This window comes from Oreochromis niloticus, linkage group LG4 (assembly GCF_001858045.2).
Source record: "Oreochromis niloticus isolate F11D_XX linkage group LG4, O_niloticus_UMD_NMBU, whole genome shotgun sequence".
NCBI classification, from domain to species: domain Eukaryota; kingdom Metazoa; phylum Chordata; class Actinopteri; order Cichliformes; family Cichlidae; genus Oreochromis; species Oreochromis niloticus.
The window spans coordinates 26,844,275-26,863,188 of record NC_031969.2 but is presented as its reverse complement, the minus strand read 5'-3'; the positions used below and the strand labels follow the sequence as shown (position 1 = coordinate 26,863,188).

The 18,914-nt window shown below is 39.8% G+C and overlaps 3 protein-coding genes across 6 annotated transcripts; 1 reads left to right on the top strand and 2 right to left on the bottom strand.

Moving 5' to 3' along the window:
* Nucleotides 1-297: 297 nt before the first annotated feature.
* Nucleotides 298-8,347, bottom strand: p3h4 (prolyl 3-hydroxylase family member 4 (inactive)). The gene is made up of 8 exons (XM_003442150.3): nucleotides 8,219-8,347; nucleotides 5,277-5,842; nucleotides 4,304-4,453; nucleotides 4,040-4,211; nucleotides 3,829-3,957; nucleotides 3,590-3,735; nucleotides 3,002-3,085; nucleotides 298-1,360 (listed from the first exon to the last, which is right to left on the bottom strand). Exons 2-8 carry the CDS (start codon nucleotides 5,733-5,735, stop codon nucleotides 1,211-1,213), a joined length of 1,290 nt encoding a protein of 429 aa, XP_003442198.1. The 5' UTR covers nucleotides 5,736-5,842; nucleotides 8,219-8,347; the 3' UTR covers nucleotides 298-1,210.
* On the top strand, nucleotides 8,331-15,096 carry fkbp10a (FKBP prolyl isomerase 10a). 2 transcript variants are annotated; one of them, XM_003442151.5, is made up of 10 exons: nucleotides 8,331-8,558; nucleotides 9,080-9,225; nucleotides 9,312-9,501; nucleotides 9,596-9,741; nucleotides 11,145-11,334; nucleotides 11,454-11,599; nucleotides 13,188-13,377; nucleotides 13,599-13,741; nucleotides 13,826-13,989; nucleotides 14,087-15,096. In XM_003442151.5, the coding sequence occupies exons 1-10, from the start codon at nucleotides 8,359-8,361 to the stop codon at nucleotides 14,270-14,272; spliced, it is 1,701 nt and encodes a 566-aa protein (XP_003442199.1). In that variant the 5' UTR covers nucleotides 8,331-8,358; the 3' UTR covers nucleotides 14,273-15,096. The 2 variants fall into 2 exon arrangements, with proteins under 2 accessions (XP_003442199.1, XP_013125083.1); XM_013269629.3 differs by having other exon boundaries at nucleotides 14,104-14,283.
* Nucleotides 15,097-15,165: 69 nt separating this feature from the next.
* LOC100701537 (7-methylguanosine phosphate-specific 5'-nucleotidase A) lies at nucleotides 15,166-18,590 on the bottom strand. 3 transcript variants are annotated; one of them, XM_019357719.2, is made up of 9 exons: nucleotides 18,469-18,590; nucleotides 18,018-18,116; nucleotides 17,853-17,922; nucleotides 17,489-17,535; nucleotides 16,695-16,780; nucleotides 16,530-16,619; nucleotides 16,273-16,435; nucleotides 15,991-16,191; nucleotides 15,166-15,918 (listed from the first exon to the last, which is right to left on the bottom strand). In XM_019357719.2, the coding sequence occupies exons 1-9, from the start codon at nucleotides 18,469-18,471 to the stop codon at nucleotides 15,808-15,810; spliced, it is 870 nt and encodes a 289-aa protein (XP_019213264.1). In that variant the 5' UTR covers nucleotides 18,472-18,590; the 3' UTR covers nucleotides 15,166-15,807. The 3 variants fall into 3 exon arrangements, with proteins under 3 accessions (XP_019213264.1, XP_019213265.1, XP_019213266.1); XM_019357720.2 differs by having other exon boundaries at nucleotides 18,356-18,547; XM_019357721.2 differs by having other exon boundaries at nucleotides 18,018-18,148; nucleotides 18,469-18,533.
* Nucleotides 18,591-18,914: the final 324 nt, after the last annotated feature.

The window sequence follows — 18,914 nt, the reverse complement described above, 5'->3', positions numbered from 1 at the left end:
ATGGTGATTATTTATCTCAGTTTCATGAGCGTGACTACATCCCAAACACTTGCCTTCCTGTTGTACATCTAAAAATGCCCCACACATCTTGCTTTCGTGCCCCGCTGTTGTCCCCAGAGTTACCACAGATCTTCAATTAGACATTTTTCATTTGCTTTTGTGGTTTGGGTCCTTGCTAATAAATAAGATTAACTGCCTTTTTATAGGGTAAATTCCATGTAAAAATATGTAATGCAAGTATATTTGAGCTTATTAAAGTAGTTGTTTTTTAAAAATGGATGATTCCAAACAAAAAGACAACATTAAATTATTTTAATTAAAAGCGTCTTATTACCAATATCTTATTGGTGGATGACAAATAACAACATAAAAGGACCATGTCAGCCTTTTTATATCATACCTCACAGCTTTGATTAAATAACAGTAAATAAAAACTGTAGAAAAGTCATTGACAAATATCAGCATTGAAGCCAATGATTGATTAGTCTTTGATACTGATCATCATGATGGGTAATTGTGTCCATTTAATAACCAACTATGTTAAAATAAAAACAGAGCCCCCTGGTAAGACAAACTGTGACAAGAAGCATGGGTTGAGTTAATGCAACTTGGATGAAATTTGATATCCTGCAGTAAGAGGTCCCTAAACACACAGAGTGCTTCTCACTCTGGGAGATCAGGGGGAGAGAAAAAGGTCACGTAACAAAGTACAAAAATCCATAGTGCATAAACAGCTTTTATAAACCTATAGCAGTCAGCACAAGTATACTGAAGCATCCATAATCACTCAAAAACATCAACAAACACGCTGTTGATAGGAAGATATTTTTAGCCTGTGCAGTGCTCTTTTGTTGATGTTAGGAATACATTTTTTTTCCAAATATATTCATGATTTTTCCCTGATAACAAAAGTAGCTTTCTATTTTGTTACCGTGCATATTTAAGATTTGGTCTCACCTCAAAACGTCATTTACTCATGGCTGTGCATGCACTAACAAGGGTGTGAATTTTAATCTTGTCGAAAAAACAGAAAAAAAGAAATCCTCACAATCAATCACCAGGGGGGCTCTGTGTTTTTGTTTTTTTGCATAAAACTGATATGAATTTAGATGTTTGTCTGTAGATGGTTCAGCATTTTTTGGGCATGTTTTCATGGGAGGTGGGACAGAGTTGGACGTGAAAGTGTTCTGCTCGAAGATAAAGACAGATGTCAGTCTATGACTTCTCCAGTGTCCCACTTAGTTTTGGGTTCCTGCCACCAATTAGCCAGGAAGGACTCCTCATAATCCCCTATTCCCTCAAACTGAGTGTCAGGATGCTCTGAGCGAGAGGTGGTCATTTCTTCTGGACTTACAACTTCCTAAAATGTAAAAGAGAAAAACAAATCAACAGAAAACTCTTTACGTACTTACAGTTCTATTCAGAGATTCACTGACACATTCCTCTTCTTATGTCTGTAAATCTGTCAACTTTTGCACCCTGTAATTCAGCCTGAACTTTCACAGTCCTCCTTCCCCCTTCTCAGGTCCAGGCAGTGTCAAACTGGGAGGAGCCTGAGTTAAATGGATGTGGCAGAGTCTCAGTGGCCAACACCTCCAAGCCACATACCACACACTGCTGCCAAAAGACAACCCCCTCCACCCCTTCTTCCGCAGCCTTCACCCCTTTTTCTCCCTTTTATCCTCAGATTTATTTACCCTTGTGCTCTCTACGTTTAGTTTGTCGGTTAATTCCCCCAAAGTAAAGGTCTACACTCCTAAAGAAGATATGAAGTTTGTTTTTTGAAAAACAAGAACAGTAAACCCCAGCTGGATCGTCCAAGTTAAAGACTTATTTTTATCCTCTGTAGTCCTACAGAGAGTTTGGATTTTATCTGCTGAGGTTTTCAGACGTCTGTCTCTGATACCTCAGCCACCGTTCCAGCACAAAGGGGACCGGTGGAATTTTGTTTTTGTTGTTAAAAGAAAAAAAAAACATCTCAGAGATAATTATCTCTGCAAGCTTAGTCAGATATGATCATCGTAGCTGTATACCAGTAGCTGGATTATATCAAAGGATTTCTTTGTAGTTTAGATGAACATTTATAGTTACTGTTTTTGTAAGAAAATGTCAATTTGGTATAGAAGTAAGCATTCAGTATTTTGCTAATGGACATTTAAAACAATACATATTTAGGGTCTCAAACTGGACCATCCCTAACTTGTAAATTAAGTGCATTGCCACTGTAGCAGCATATGAAAAGATTGGCATAGCCACTGTGACGTCACCCACTGGTTTGTAAAGTGTGGTTTTGAAGCGTCGCACTGATGTTTGGGCTTCTAGCCATCTTGGCTTCTTGAAACCAAAAGCCATGAGAGAGGGTTGGATCTGACCGGCAAGCTGAAGTTACTGAGGAAATAAATGCATCTTTTCCCAGTCTTTGCCTAAAATAAGTTTTAAAGGCTTTCCCCCCTATAAGTTATATTACTATGTATGAACAACATTTGGTAGCCTACATTCATCCAAGTCTTTACAATTCTAATGTAGAGGAATGTGCTGAAACTATTGTGAACCTCCCCTGTGTGTGTGCTTGGTTAAGACGTTTCCTGTTGGAGCTGTTGATTGACTTTTAGTCATTGTTCTGCATTTTCAGTGAGCATTATTTTTGCGCCATGTCTCTCTCTTATAATATTTCAGACTGCAGTCTATCTATCAAAATGATTTGTATTAGATAAGGTTTGAAACCAGCAATAAGGAACATAAACTCATTGGCAAAAGATTTTGTTATATCTTGTCTTCTGCTAAAATGTTGCCACAGTTCGGTTTGTTTAATGCTACTAATTAAATGCCATATTATATAAAGATTAGTCCTTCAGAGAATGAAGAATATTTAGATTTTTTTTTTTTTTCTTTAAAGGAATGAATGTAATTTCCATTGACGCTTAAGCTCAAGCCCTCATGCTGTCTAAAAACAGTGCGCCATTAGTCAACGTCAGCCATTGAGCCAAGTGTATAAACATACCTCATCGTCTATTTGCAGGTAGCTCAGAGCAAACTCCAGCATTTCTTTCTGTTTGGTCGTCTGGTTAAAGTACCTCAGTGCCTCCTGGAAAAGTTAAAGGGACATCAGTTTTTGTGTAAGCTCAAGTAACCAGTGGAAACAAAGAAACAGTTTTACAACACAGAGCTGAACAACAAATTTGGCTAGCTGGTTTTTTGTTTACTGGCTTTTCTCCTCTAAGTTTAGAAGCCTTCATGTGTTTACAGCAGCACTACATGTATTTAAAATCGGGATGCAAAGAACTTTACAGGCTAGACCAGCTTCAGATGGGTCTAGCCCATAAACTGCACTGCAGCTGCTGCCAATTTTACACCCTGCAGAAAAGATAGGAAAACAGATCTGCCCTACACAACTATACAAGTTTCTAATTACCACCCTGGGATTGTGTTAATGTTCACGCCGTGACCGCTTCATGCTACCATTTTCCTGCTTTGCAATATGCACCGCCTGCTGCTTCCAAACAATTCGGTTTGCATGAGCTGCAGCTAAACCACTGAAGTCCTGGAAGAGCAGATGAATGAAGACTGGTACAGTTTTTGTTTTACTCACAGGCCGAGGTTCAAAATCATTATCGTTGAGGCCCCACTGCTCCCGGTAGAAGCGATAATACGCCACATTTTGCTGCATCACCTGGTCTTTGGGGTCAAACAGCATGTAACTAGCTGCACACGGAGCAGCGTTCTTCACATCATTCACTGGAAAGCATAAAGTAATACACGTTAAAAAAAACCCATTACATTACACAGATCTCTGCAAAACAAAGCCAAAGTTTTGGTAATAGTTCTTACATTTATAATAAGAAAACTGGAGGTAGTGATACATAGTAGCTACAAACTTCTCCACAAAGAAGCCTCCAACGCTGGGTGTCAGGTTCTCCTCACATTTAACTTTACATTTCAAAGCATTTATATAGAGATCTGAGGGACGCAAGAAGGAGAAAATGTTATTTTGCCTCAAATAATCTGAACTTAAACTGCTTCTGAATGACTCTCCTCTTACCCGCCATGCTGAAATAGAAATCTTTGAACTCCACAATCTCATATGAGCTGTCGCAGCCAGATAAACAGAGGTTGTATACTTCAAAGTACTGTGTGATGGCCTGCTCCATGTTTCTAGCACTGTTGCTGAAGTCTCCGTTGTTGTAGAGCGTCACACTTTTCAAGAAAACACTCTGTGTAGTAAAGAGATTAATTTAAAGAAAAACATAGAACTCAAACATCAGACCTCTCATTGGTGCATTACGACAGTGCTTAGGGTACAAACTTCATATGGCTGCTCCTCGTGATCAATGAGATATTCCTCCACGTCAAACAGCGTCTTGTAGTGGTTCATGTTTTTGGTTAAGAGGACATCATCTGGGTTCTTCTTCAGGAAGGTGTGAGCTGCAGCCACTGCCTTCTCCAGGTTGTTAAGCTGAGGGAGAATGTAACACACGGCAATGGAGTTACAGGAAGATACTTTTTTTTACTTTTTAGGTAACCGTTTCTAAAAGAGGTCATGTCAGAGCACATCATTTCTTGAGAAGTCAGTAAACAGCTGATGGAAGCAGTGGTTGAAAACTAAGTGATAATATCAGATATCACACACCAGAGTCAGATAAAAGATCTGGACAGATGTTTGTGGAAGTGGGTGGGTATACCCTGTTGGTTTGAAGTATAATAAAAAGGTAGCATTTTGGGGGAGGGTAATAAACAATAAATAAATATGCAAAATAATCTCTGAGTGAAAGAGGGGGGCACAGCAGGTATTCTGCTTTTAGAATTCAGAGTTAAAGGGTTTCTGATGATGTACGTTCAATTAATTTCCCCCACAGCATGGATGTTGTTAGTGTGGAGGCAATTTAATGACCAAGCATACTTTTACGCACACATTTTACGCGAAAGATCTTGCCGACTAAGTAAACCCAGCCCCCCCATCACTCTGACAGAAGAATAGGGGGGTTGTTTTTAGGGGAACACTGGAAGAGACGTGGCACATCCTCGACTGCTGCTTGGCCAGCAGGAGGGCGCACAACAAAGTAGTGGCGAAATTACACTCCACAGCTAACCCACTAGAAATTTCCTCTCGGTAAGTAAAACGAGCCAGCCTGTCTAGAGAAGCCAACTGCAGACACTTGTTGAATGAATGCTCCCGTTACGCATAAGATATTCTTGTGATATGCCGTGCTTAAGTACTGCACCAACTTTGCATTACACTCCCAGAGTCCCAGTGAACTCACTTCCACACTTAGTCTCACCTGGAAGTATGCATACTGTATGTAACGATAAGGTATCCTTTTCTCGAAAGTTTCCAGTAAATCTCTCCGTGGATATGTGAGCTTAAACACTGGAAAATCTGCCTTGCACTTTTTAAGGCAAGCAGCTCTCAGCAGGATGTGGCGCATGACGCGGAGGCTGCTATCCTCGAACAGGGTGTCGTTGTCCCGGCTGACGGAGCTGCAGTTGCTGCAGCAGAAAGCCTCGCTGTCCCGGAGGAGCCGGTGGAGCCGCAGGCTCAGCTCCAGGTACTTGATGCTTTCTGCCCAGTTTTGCGCTCCGTATTGCTCCATCGCGTAGTTGTACGCGGATTCCAGGGGCATGATGTCCTTCTGAGGGAAACTTTTAAAGCTGTACTTCTCATACTGAGCGTCCACCGGCGCAAAAATAACAACGGAGAAGAAGGCCAGGAACAAGCTTCTCGTGAGCATCTTTACCATCGCAGGCTCCCTCAGCCGTCTGTCAGTGCTTTGAATGGCTCAGGAGACCTCCTTCTTTACTTTAACAGGGATCGCTCATGTCTGTCGGCACGTAGTCTGTGGGATACCTGTAAAAAACACGGGACGAAAACACGAACATCTGGTCAAGATTTTCAGAATAAAAGCTTTAATGAGCGTTCATCAAAATAAATAAATATTGATCTCTTGTCTTCTGCTCATTCTGTACAGTATTTACCTCAAAAGGATGGCATCGGTCATGCATATTCGTCCAAGATAAATAATATAGTACACAGTACGTGTGTGCATATTATTTTTATAGTTAGTCTCATTAAAAAAACAATTTAAACAACATGACAATTAATGTTTTTGTGCGTAAAAGCTACTGGAAGGCTGCATTTTTAGAATGTCTGGATTAACCTGCTTTTCTTAGTTTAAAAGTGTGGTTGTGAAATTAATATTAATTGTTATAAATATCATTAAGAAATATCCGGTTCGCTACAAGTTGGAGTATTTTTCGTTTATTTAAAATTCCAAAATATAACGGTTTTATAAAATATAAGGTTTTAAATGCTGCTGGGCAGTCGGTAAATGGCAATCTTGGCAATTACCTTGAAAATAGAGCTCAGTACTTCCGGTATAATTCTTGTTAATTCTGGGGGGCTTGACACAGACGTCACAGAATGAGTTGGGAAGAAAAGGGTCAATGTTTTCCACATAAAACCCAGAAGATGCAAACAAACCAGATGTAATATTACTTTAATCCTTTTTTCTTTTCTTTTTTTTAATTTACATGAATAGTTATCAGTGTGCATACTAAGTGTCTTATGAGTTGAAGAGTCTTGATTTCTGCTGACATCTGCAGCAAATGGACAAGCTGAGACTGGTGAGGTTAAAAATCCATGTGCATAGTTGACACATGACTTGTGGGCATATTTGAACTTCGTGTCTGCAATATTTCAAAATCTTTGCAGTTACTATTAGAAGCCCTTCGGGCTGTCTGGATGAGATGGTTATTAGGATCCAGATGATAAAGATTAACGTTTTTCTGAGGCTCACATATGTGTTCACCGGGAATTCTCCTTGCAATAACTATTTAAACCGTAGAAGACTCCTTGCATGAGCCTGCCTCCCTGAAATGTGCCACCAGATGATAATTTATGGTTACGGGATTATAATTTCAGGCTCGTTTCATTTGTGAGCTGAAATCGTAGAGCCGGGCCTTTTGGGTCAGGCATTACACGTTTGCAAGATTCCATTAGAAAGAGGGTGGGTGCCCCGGGGCCACTCCCCCTCCTGCTCCTCTCTGGAGTACAGGACCAGAAAGATACGACAAGCAAGCCTGAAAGAGGTGGGAGAAGGCCGGAAGTGTGTTTAGTTTTCCATCCACATTAAAAATATAAAAGTATTATTAATGAGAAATAAATTATGTATGTGTCTCAGATCGTGCCCTGTGCTGTATTCAGGGTTGGAACACACGGTGTCACTTAACAGCCAGACCGCATACCTAGAAGTTTCTAAATTTGGTACACAATATTATTTTTGCAGTTTTAAAAGACAACCAGATGCCCCTGAAATTGTTGAAACATGAGAAGTAATTAACTGATAACAGTATTTTACAGCAAATCTTTGTTAATCTGTGTTTTTACACTCTCAGACGATTCACCAGATCCAAGATCCAACTCGTTTTTATACGGTTTTATGTTTTTGTTTATCAATCGGGAAAGAGTAATAAATATTCTTATAGTCCTCTGATCTCAATTTTGGAATCACACACTTTAATAATGTTCTACAGTTCACATTATACATCTGTAATGTTAATGACATAAAGTGGGACCTAGGGTCCCACTTTATGCGGAAGTGTCCCTTTTCCTGGCTAACACTTAGCTTGGTTGCAGAACAGACACGCCTACCTAGTTTCTGCAATGAAAACTCTGAGGATACTTATCGTGGGTTAAAATGTCATCAGCTAGGGTCTTTGCTTCTTTAATACTCAAATTGTTTTGTTTTACATATTTGTCACATTTCACAAAGAGGGGAAATAATAACATGAAGTGACAGGTTGTGAATCTCATAATAAACGTAATGTCTCAAAACCAGATGTGGTCATTTATCCATACTTCCCTATTGATACCCAAAGATGATAACCAGACATGAGTGTAAAAAGTATATAGGAAGGCTGCATTCAGATAAAATCCAATATATTTGTCCTTTACATGCTAAATATTTCAAATCTGTGTAGAGTATGTATATTAATATTATTATTATCATATTATTATAATCATAATTATTATTTATGTCACACAAACATTTTCACACACTTAGTTTGCTGAGATTTGGCCAGATTTGTGGGTTGACACAGTTTCCCCAAGTTAGACTTACAGAAAAAAAAAACAGTTGAAATAAGCATTATCAACTTTTATATTGAATATTAAAGTCTTTTTTTTTCTCTCTGTTTGGAGGACTATTATTTTGAAATCCCCTACCGGAAGTCATCTATGTCATTTCAACGAGCTTCACGGCCAGACCAGCTTCAACTTTTTGCTGCTGTATCGGTTTCCACATCTTGAACCACATCACCGGCGGGCAGACGGACACTCTCTCTCTCTGCTGAGCAGCTTTCCAAATGGATTTATTTGCATGTTTTCAGCTTTTACTTCTGTCGCACTTATTCACCGTGAACTGTAGCCCCGGTCCGTTACTCGACGTTGTCGTGGATCGTTATGACATTCCGAAAGTTTGTCCTCGAGAAGTGGAAATAGAAGATTTTGTTCGTTATCATTTCAACGGTACCTTCTTTGAAGACGGGAAAAAGTTTGACTCCAGGTGAAGTTACAGCGAAATGTCAGTTAGTTTAGCTTCAGAATGAGCTAACTAGCGCTAATTGCTGGTCTGTATAGAAAAGGACTACAGTTCCCACGAACTGCTTGTAACGTTAGCTTTCAATGAAACTATGGTGTGTGATTAAAATGGTTCAATGTGCAGTAAGGGCACTGCTAACACAGTAAAATAGTTTTTACAGTAAGCACAGAAGTAAAGAAAGCTTACACGCATTTTATTTTTTCCTTTAATGGATTTTTTTCACGTATGTTTACTGCAGCAGTGATGACTGCAAACGTGTCAGTAGCATCTCAGCTTCAGCAGAGGTGAAGCTGAGAAGGCTGAGAAAATCACAGCAATTATTGATTTAGTATCTACACGGGTTAGTTTCAGGCAGTTAGTAAATGGCATACCTCCCTTGCATTCCATTCCCTTGCAAAAAAAAAAAATAAAAAAATCACAACCCATTTTTATTTTGTTCACGCTGTTTTTCACTCTCATCCTCATCCCCATCACCGCCTCTGCAGCTATGATCGAGACAAAGCTTTCATCAGCCAGGTCGGCCTGGGCAGACTCATCGCAGGGATGGACCGGGGTCTGCTGGGCATGTGTGTCAACGAGCGCAGGAGGGTCATAGTCCCTCCACATCTGGCCTATGGAAGCATAGGAACAGGTGCAGAGGAGCACAGCAGTGACGGCACTTTACTGGTGGCATTATGTGGGCTGACTCGTGACACTCTGATCTCTATCTCTGTTCAGGTGGTATAATCCCTCCTGATGCTGTGCTGGTTTACGATGTCCTTCTGCTGGATATCTGGAACGAAAAGGACAAGGTTGAGATCCGCACTCTCAGCAAACCTGCGAGCTGCAGGCGAACAACTGCAGCATCAGATTTTGTCCGTTACCACTACAACGGCACTCTGCTCTCTGGTGAACTCTTTGACTCCAGGTGAGACGGAAAAAGTTTCATTAGAAGCTGAAAAGCATCTCTTTGTTTGTTTCTTTGATTATCAGGAACTTTGAACTGTGAACTCTTTATTTAGTTACTCGAGGAATGCCACCTATGACACCTACCTGGGCCAGGGCGACCTCATTAAAGGCATGGACGAGGGTCTTCTGGGCATGTGTGTTGGGGAAAGACGCCTCATTATCGTCCCACCCTTCCTGGCATATGGAGAGAATGGCTATGGTAATAACTAATATTAAGATGGCTGTGGCTAGTGTGGCATTTCTTTTAATTCACCTGTTGACAACCTCAAAATGTAACCTCGTATTAATAATCATTGGTTAAAATAACCTGTTTAGTTTCTTCTAAAGGGTTAAGTTTAAAACGTCATCCGTTTTCTGCATGTTTATCTGCATATCACATCCAAATATCAGTTTTTTATATACATTTCTGATTTTACATGTAGGATTTGGTGTGCTAACTTTCAGAGAGACTGTCAGAGGAAGTCTCTGAGTGTTTTTATGATGATTGATTGATTGATTGTTTAATAGTATATTCACAAGCTTTACAGCTTTTCCTCCTGTTAGAGACTTCCCCTATGGCCATTCATACTACACCAGTAATTATGTAATAGATAAACAATGAAATTACAGAAAAGTAACTGTTTTTTCACCATCTACTAAATTTCTGGGGGGTTTTCGTTTTTTTTTTTACAATGGGTTCATTGTTCGCATTTTCTAACAAAAACATGCTTTTGTTAGAAAATGTGAACAATGCAACTAAGCAACTAATTTTTGCACATTTATTTCTTACAATTTAAAGCCCAACGAGTAGTGCTGACAGATTCTTTTAATTACAGCAGCATTTCTTTATCATACAGAAAAACTGAGATGTGTTGTTGAGATTGCACTTCTTATATTAAGATGTCACAGGAATTAAATGTGTAGTTAAACTTCTTAACAGTGACTGAAAGGCAAGTATCAGTAGTATGGCCCACTTAAGATCAAAATTTTCTATATGTGACCCACGATGTGAAATCAGTTTGACATTCTTGCTCTAATACAAGGAAAATAAAGCATCAGAAAGATTGAAAGTTGATCCTAAAACTTTGGGCGTACTTTAAAAAATGGAGACCAGACTGTGTGTAGGGACAAAATTTTGTTACAGTAAAATCCATTACTTTGACTTTTACTGGATGGCCTTCCTTGCTGTCTTATTTGGTGTTTGCTCTGGGCAGAGCTTCAATATGGATACTTTCGAATTAAATTGGCTGGCTAGCTGGTAACCAGTGTTGGCCACAGATATGTGTCCTCTCATTTTCGATGTGGAGTGTAAATGCTTGTGGGTTTGGATTTCCTAAGAGCTGAGTGGAGTAACAGAGGCTAAGCTAGCTGCAGGAGGGTTATTCCGTCTCTTCTATTGTACTGTCTAAATTGTATTGTCTTACTTTATATTTATTTTCAAAACTTGTGAGTGAGGAGGTTTTAGAGTTGTCTTAATAATCCTTTAACAAACCTCAGTTGAAACAGAGTAGATTAAAAAAGGATTTAGTAAAGTAAGGTGGTCACTTGTTGGTCACTTGTGAGTTTTGTATTATTATTTTTTAATAGCTTTCTTTCATGAACATGCTTCTTTCCTCCCAACAGGAACCATGATCCCTCCTCAGGCCACGCTGGTATTCGAGGTGCTGATGGTTGATGTCTTTAACCCTAAGGATGATGTAACCGTGGAGGCAAAGGAAGTGCCTAAAGGCTGCACACGCACAACAGTGACTGGAGATTACATCCGCTACCACTATAATGGCACATTTCAGGATGGCACGGTCTTTGACTCGAGGTACACTTGAGAGGTTTTTTGTTTGTTTGTTTGTTTTTTCATTTTTAGAAAGTAAATAAGCTATCATCAAAATAAGCTTTTTGCAAGCTCTCTCTCTCTCTTTCACTCTCCTTTGACAGCTATCAGCGAAATAGCACCTACAACACTTACATCGGTATGGGATACGTGATCCAAGGGATGGACAAAGCCCTGCAGGGGCTGTGCATAGGAGAGAAAAGGAGGGTCGTAATTCCTCCTCACTTAGCGTATGGTGAAAAAGGAGTCGGTGAGTTTGATGTCTGCAAATAGGAGGTTTTAAAGTGTTGTCTGAGTGAGTGCATCAGAGGTGGGAAGTAGCGACATACAAATACTTAGTGTACTTAACTAGAATTTTTAGGTATCTGTACTTTGATTATTTTTCAGAAAACTTTTTACTTTTACTCCCAACATTTTCACACAAACATGTACTTTCTGCTCCTTACATTTTCAAAGTAGACTTGTTACTTTAGGTTTAAGAAATTTGAGTGGAGTTATTCCACATCCCTGTGTGCCTTCAAACATCAATGTGATTTGAGCCTAAACAGTTACACATGTAAGAAGGCAATAGTGTATCTAACGATATATCAGTCACCAGGGGGTATCGCATACAACAAGATGAGGTAAAACCATGTAATTTATTAATAATCTATAGCATCACAGTCAGGGTTAAAGTAGGCCGTGTTTTTTGGCACATCACCGGAACGAGTATAGCTGTTCTGTAGTCATGGTACTTCAGCATCTGGCTAGCTCTACAGAAAAAGGGTGAGCATAAATAATAATAATGAATAATAATAAAGAATAATGCTTTTGAAGTTGAAGTTTAAAATGCAAGTTTCTATCAGCTTAACAAATACCAGATAACACACAGACTATTTGTGTGAGACACTGTGTGTCTGCTAGCTAAAGACCCAGCTGCTGTATTTATCAGGGAGAGAAAAGAATTGGAGTAATGTGGAGTTTGCAGTAATGTGATGGGTTTAAAGTAAAGCACTGTTTTGGACTGTTGCACAGTGGCTGTGGTGTTCATGGTAAGCTTTAGGTTACAGTACAGCAGTGATTAACATGAACTTGAGCTGATGATGCTCAGATTCATTCAATGAATTCTACCTTTCTACCAACTGTTTACCATCTAGTATAAAGACAGTGTAAAAGGTATACTGTCAGTGTAAGGGATGGAAATCAGCGAAGTTAGCTTGTGAAATGTTGGGTTACAGCTTGTTGAATTCAGTTGTGTAAATCAAACAAAGAGCAGCAGCAGTAGAAGTCAGCTGATTACAGTCTGTACATAAAGAAAATCTGCTGGAGCCCAAAATAGAAATTATTGTGATTCTTTTCCCCACGTTGAGCCACTACAATCAATCTTAGCGTTCCCGCATCTGCTGAATCCCATGTTAACCCTGACTGTGCTCATTTCCCTGTTAAGCTGTGGAGGCAAAGTCATCGTCTACAATGTATGCAACAAAAAAATAGTGCTTTTCTTTTTAAATGCTCGTGTTCTGCATAACTGATTCAAGCTGAGTAAAATCTTTAGAATTACAGTTCAGACTGAAATAAAGTTTGTATTCTCATTTACTAATAGTTTTATTATATTACTATAGCACAAGGTTCAGTTAGCTTTGCACAGCAATAGCTCATAGAAACATCCTCAAAAGAGTTATTTTTTTACTTGTTTAATTTGAATACATTTCAGGGCCTCTACTATTTCAGTTTTACTTGAGTAAAGAAGTTGAATCAGTACTTCAACTTTTACCAAAGTATTTTTTAACACAAGTGACTGTACTTCTATGTGTATGAATGTCCTGTTTCTTGTTTAGTTTTTTCATTTTATCTTGTAGGAGACTTCATTCCTGGATCTGCTGTGCTGGTCTTTGACATTCACGTCATTGATTTCCACAACCCAAAAGATCCAGTCAATATCAAAGTTACCCATAAGCCTCAGGAGTGTAACATGAGAAGTGAAGCTGACGATTTGATTCAGTACCGCTACAATTGCTCCTTGATGGACGGCACCCTGCTGTACACCTCGTGAGCGCCCTCTGCTGTTCACTCTGCTACACTGCACCCTCTACCTCATGCATGTAATCATTGCTGGCTCCTTGTCTGACAGATTTCCGTGGGGCTCGAATTCATACTATCTTTGTCTTTATGACAAAAGCATGTATGCTTGCATGGCTCCAGTTTTTTTTTTTCTTGTTTTTTCTTTCCTAAATGTTCTCTGTTAAAAATAGTTATGAATCACTTTGCAGGGACCAGTATGATTCACCTTCTGTCACTACTCTGGGAGCAAACAATGTGATCCTGGGTCTGGAGGAAGGTTTAAGAGGCATGTGCGTAGGCGAGAGGAGAGAAGTGGTCATTCCTCCCCACTTTGGCCATGGTGAAAATGAAGGTCAGTAATCAAGAAACTCAGATACACAGTACTTATTTTTGTTCTTTTTCATGTAATTTTCCTCTTCTTTAACGGCATCTCCAGCCGGAGTAGTTCCAAGGAGTGCAGTGCTCTTCTTTGAGTTGGAGTTGGTGGAGCTTCAGAAGGGTGTGCCTGAAGGCTACATGTTTGTGTGGGTCGGGGATGGCCCTGATCCCCTCTTTCCTGCTATGGACCTTGATGGAGACAAACAGGTCCCCCTTGAGGAGGTAAGAAGAGAAGCTAAAATGATTTTTTTTAAATAAAGGAATTGCTGCACACAGTAAAAATGTGTTATAACTTAGACACTCCTCCAATATTCTCCAGTTTTCACTCTTCATCAGGCTCCAGGTTCAAGGAGGCAAAGGTCGACTTCGGCCGGGGATTGATGTCGACAGCATTATTAAGGACATGTTTGATAATCAAGACCGTAATAAAGATGGCAAGATCGTAGAAGATGAACTGACGGTTACAGAGGATAAAGGGTCCAAACAAGCAAGAGATGAGCTATAAAGAGGACATCTACTACTGTGATAAAGTACAGGCGTGCAATGGCTGAGGTAACACTGTTGTTTTAGTGTGTTGTGGAAGAGTTCTGAATTTTTCAGGACTCATTTCCCATCTACTGGGGCTTTTCACTTCAGACAACTCACCCTGTAGTTGGAAAAATTATATTTTCCATACAAAACGACTGTTTACCAAAACTCTGAACCCAAAGCAGCTATGAGATTCAGCCATCATTAATAACTTTTACACCAGTGTTTTTCTAACTGTGACATGTCAAAAACATGGTCAGTATGTTGTGGCCAGAAGCGCTTTTGAAATGCTGATGGAAGAAAAAAAGATCTGTAGGGAAGCACATGTCATTTACCAAGAATCTGGGCAGGGCCCAACTTCCAGAATAGTCCATCTGTTACAAAAGTCATGTGATTTGTTGTTGATTTAGAGTTACACCTTTGATCCTTCATCTTAATATAAAAATGATTAAAAAAACCACTGGTTGTACAGTATTGTTTGTGGCTGTGTACCAATGTACAATAAAATATTTTATAAAAAATAAACAAAACACATTTCTTTGTGTTGTCAATAAGCTACACTCAATAGGTCTGGCCTCGCACAACAGCCCCGGTGTCTCAGGAAAATGCATTGCCCACCTCTGTGTTTGTGTAATTTTATTTCTGGCATAGCTGAAAATAAATAGGTAATTATTTTGGACAACAGGACAAATCATAAACTGTTATGCCACACTGTAAGCGGACGATTAGACCAACAAAGAAAATGCTTTTTGAACATGCACGAGAGACGTGAAGAAGAGTGCAGGGTGGAGTGGCTGGAGATTGAGGTTGATGGTGATTTGTGACAGGAGGGCAGCAGCAAGAGTGAAGGTGAACAGTTACAAGATAGTAGTGATGTCTGCCATCATGTATGGTTTGGAGACCCAGATGCCAAGTTATAAAACAGAGCGGTCAGCTTGAACAGTTTGGAGGTCATGTTAGAGAGGCAAAGTTGAGATGCTCTGGACATATGGAGGAGGAGGATAGTGAATACATTTGACAAATGATGTTGAACATGAAGCTGCCAGGTACAAGGAAAATGGAAATGCCACAGAGGAGGTTCAAAAATGCAGTGAAGGAGGACGTGCAGAGGGTTGGCGTGACAGAGGAGGATGCCAGGGAATAGGGTAAGATAGAGGCAGATGATCCACTGTGGTGACTCCTAAAGGGAGCGCCTGAAAGCAGCTTAATTTAAGGTTTTAGAAAGAACAGTAACACATCACATTTCTGTGATGTGAAAACAGTTAAAAGTTAAAATTACAAATTGGTAAGAAAAAAAAAATATAAAAATCTTTTTCTGAGAGCAAAGTGTCAAACATCAGATAAAAATTGCAGTTGATTTTTTTTTAAGTCCGTTTTTAGATTAAAAGCAGGGGTGATAGGCAGTGTTGAAAATTCTTCGGTGATTGTCAGTAACAATCCAGCTGAAAGTTTCTGGGCCAGCTTGGGCCTTCTCAGCTGATGGTCCCAGAGTGTCCAATATCAAGTCACAGTTTAATTACTGTCAGTTAGAAAACGTATAACTGCATTTGGGACACCCAAGGTTTCATGCTTTATCAACACAATGTCATACGAGTCCAGGTATGATTGTTTCCTCTCCTCCACCTGTGGAAATTAAAAATAGATAAGTATCAAATCGATTTAGTGAGCATAACTGCGTGCATGCTTTTTGCTGACCTTGTCATTAAGGAAGCCGATCTTGAGGATGTTCTCCATGTCCTGCACTCCATCAGCCATGTTCAGATCCCCTAGAGAGTCTCCCAGTAGTAGCACATTTGTCCGCGTGCGCAGCTCCTGGAAATGTCCGGTGTTGAGCAGCGCACCTTCCTTTTTATTGTAGATGTGAATCAGTTCTCCTTTGAAAGCCTTCAGCACCCCCTGTGCAAACAGATCAAGTCAAATTTTTTATTTAAATGCCTGAGTGGAGATCAGGTTATAGTATGTGGTGTGGCTACTCACAGACTCATCAAAGTCCATGTAGTTGGAGATGACCTTGACATTTGGGTGGAAGACCTCAGTCTGGCGTATCACCTCTTCCAGGATGTCTCCTATTCCAGCAGAGAAGATGAGCAGGGGGATGCTGTGCTCATTCAGGTGGTCGAAGAAATACTGGTAGCCGTCCCTGTTAAAAGAAATGAAAAAGAATCCACATTAGCTGCATTACAAAAATGTTTTCAACATTCAAGAACTAAACAGGTCTTCAGTGATGCTCGTACCTCAGCTTGGCTTCAGAGTCCTTCACCGCCTCGGCTAACCCGTCTTTCTTAATTTTCTGATTCACCAGCAGCTCGTGAGCCTTTGTCCACCTGAGATACAGTCAAGTTAATAAATACCCTTCCAACACTGTTAAACACAAGTCATAGCTCTGTTTACACACTCACCACTCCACCATAAGAGGCATCTTCTCCTCTACTGACCGCTTAGTGTCGATCTCTATGGGGTAGTATTTGTCGAGCAGCTCCTGTAGCTGTAGAGGACATGACAGTGTTATAAAAACTGATCAGCAAATATCACAGTTCTTCTAGAAATAAGTCTCACCATCACTCAGCAGCCATCTGGGTAATGCCTCTGGATAGTTATTTGGGGTGTTATTTTAAACCCCCTGTATGAATGAATGGGGACAAAGCCTTCAGTTTACATTCAATTATCACTACATACTTCACTTTTATTATTCATATGCAAGGTTGGATTTTTTTGTTCCGGCTCAGTCCAGAGTGTTGTCCAGCTCACTCACCAAATGTTGTACTTATTCACCTTCTGGATACAGTAAGGCAAAAAATAATGAAATCATAAACCTATTTTACACTTTTATGACTTTTAGACACTTTTATGTCTCAGCTATTTTTAAGAAAACTCCGGATTTTTATATGATGTATAATACTGGTGTGTGTTGGGAGAACCTATGTTCTGAAGCGGAATCTTGTAGGTTATTTTGCACTAACACATGATGTTTTAATATAAAAGAACCATCAAAACATTTCCTCTTTAACAGTAAACCAGATGATCTATTATAACATAGTTGCTTTGTGTTAACTACCGTTCAGTGCAACAACATATGTAAGATTCAATAAAAAGCTGCATTTACATTGTGCCAAACTGTCTTGAGACAATATACTAATGGCACCATATGTTGTAAGTCTAACCAACAGCTCTTACACTAAAGTATTGTTCCTACCTTTTCTTTACAGTCGCTGGAGATTACATTGCTTCTTTCAAGAATATCTGCAAATAAAATACACAGAATGACAAAACTAAAACCTTTTATATTCATGATGATTTTAAGCTACAAAAAGCTGACAAACACTACAGACACTTCCAGGACCTAAATTCTATCACGTGGGGAATAGAATGAAATGTTTCTTATTCACTGGAGTGGGATCTTCTTTCCTTATCACTGTTTTACTTTATCTTGTGTGTTTAAACACACCACCCCAGCAAACTCTTTACCACTATATAGACCAGATTCAATGCCCACTGTAGCAGTTCTACAGCTCATCTCTGAAACACCTTGTGCAGTTTGTCATGATGAGTGTACTCACTATAACAATCAGGGCATCTTTTCCCGTTATGTTCAAATCTTGTAAGTGTCATGTCAAAATCCGAGATCACCTGGATCAAAAACGAGATCAGAATCACCAAACAGCCGGATTATATTTTCATACAGGGCTGAATGTGTTTATGAGCGTGGTGGATGACGTGGATACCTGCAGGGTGTTGGAGCCAGCCTTCTGCATGGACTGCAGGATCTCTCGTACCCTCTCATCATCTTTCATATGCACCCAGGAGTTGGACAACTCCGGAATCTGCGTAGACAGTATGTGCTGATTGAGTCTGGCTAAAGCTAATTGACAACAATATCAATTATGTTGTATCAACAGCATTCCAGCAGGAAGTCTTGTACTAGCGATCACATTAACGCGGAGGACAAACACATCAAGTACACCAGAGAGGACAGGAAAAAGAGACAGACTAGCTTTCTTAAACTGTGAAATAAACAGTGACTCTGCTGGTGATAACACAAGCGTTTGCTAGCTGCACCTACAGCAGTATGTTCGTGATGTATTCTTCAGCTATAAACTGTCTGTGACTTTAACTGCCTCCCACAAAACTTCACCGGTATAAGTATATGCTTTAAACATTCTTGAGAAATACTACCATTGAGAAAATGTGTTTTTAATCCGTTAAGTCTGATGAAAGCTGTCCGCTACTTCTTCTTCTGGGTTTATTGGTGGTTGACAGACCAGCAAGGCGCATTACCGCCACCTACTGGACTGGAGTGTGGATCAGGAACTTGACAGTAAAATAAAAAAGTCGCTCTATAAAACATGTATAAAAGATGTTCTTCTCACAAACGTTATCAGTTGGCCATGGAGTTGTGACAGCGCCTTTCCAAGATGATCTTCCAAAGTAAACTTCATCTTCAGCGCCTTAAAATTTCCTATTAATTTCTCCCTTTTTTTTCCTCCAATGTCCAGTTGGGTTTAGCTGCAGTTTTATTAGGACCCTTGTGTTCTGTCCTGAGACAGGTGATTGTTATTTCTTCCTTTTGGTTCTTGGCCGCTCTCTTCCCACGACCGACGTGTTTTTAAATGTTGTATAGA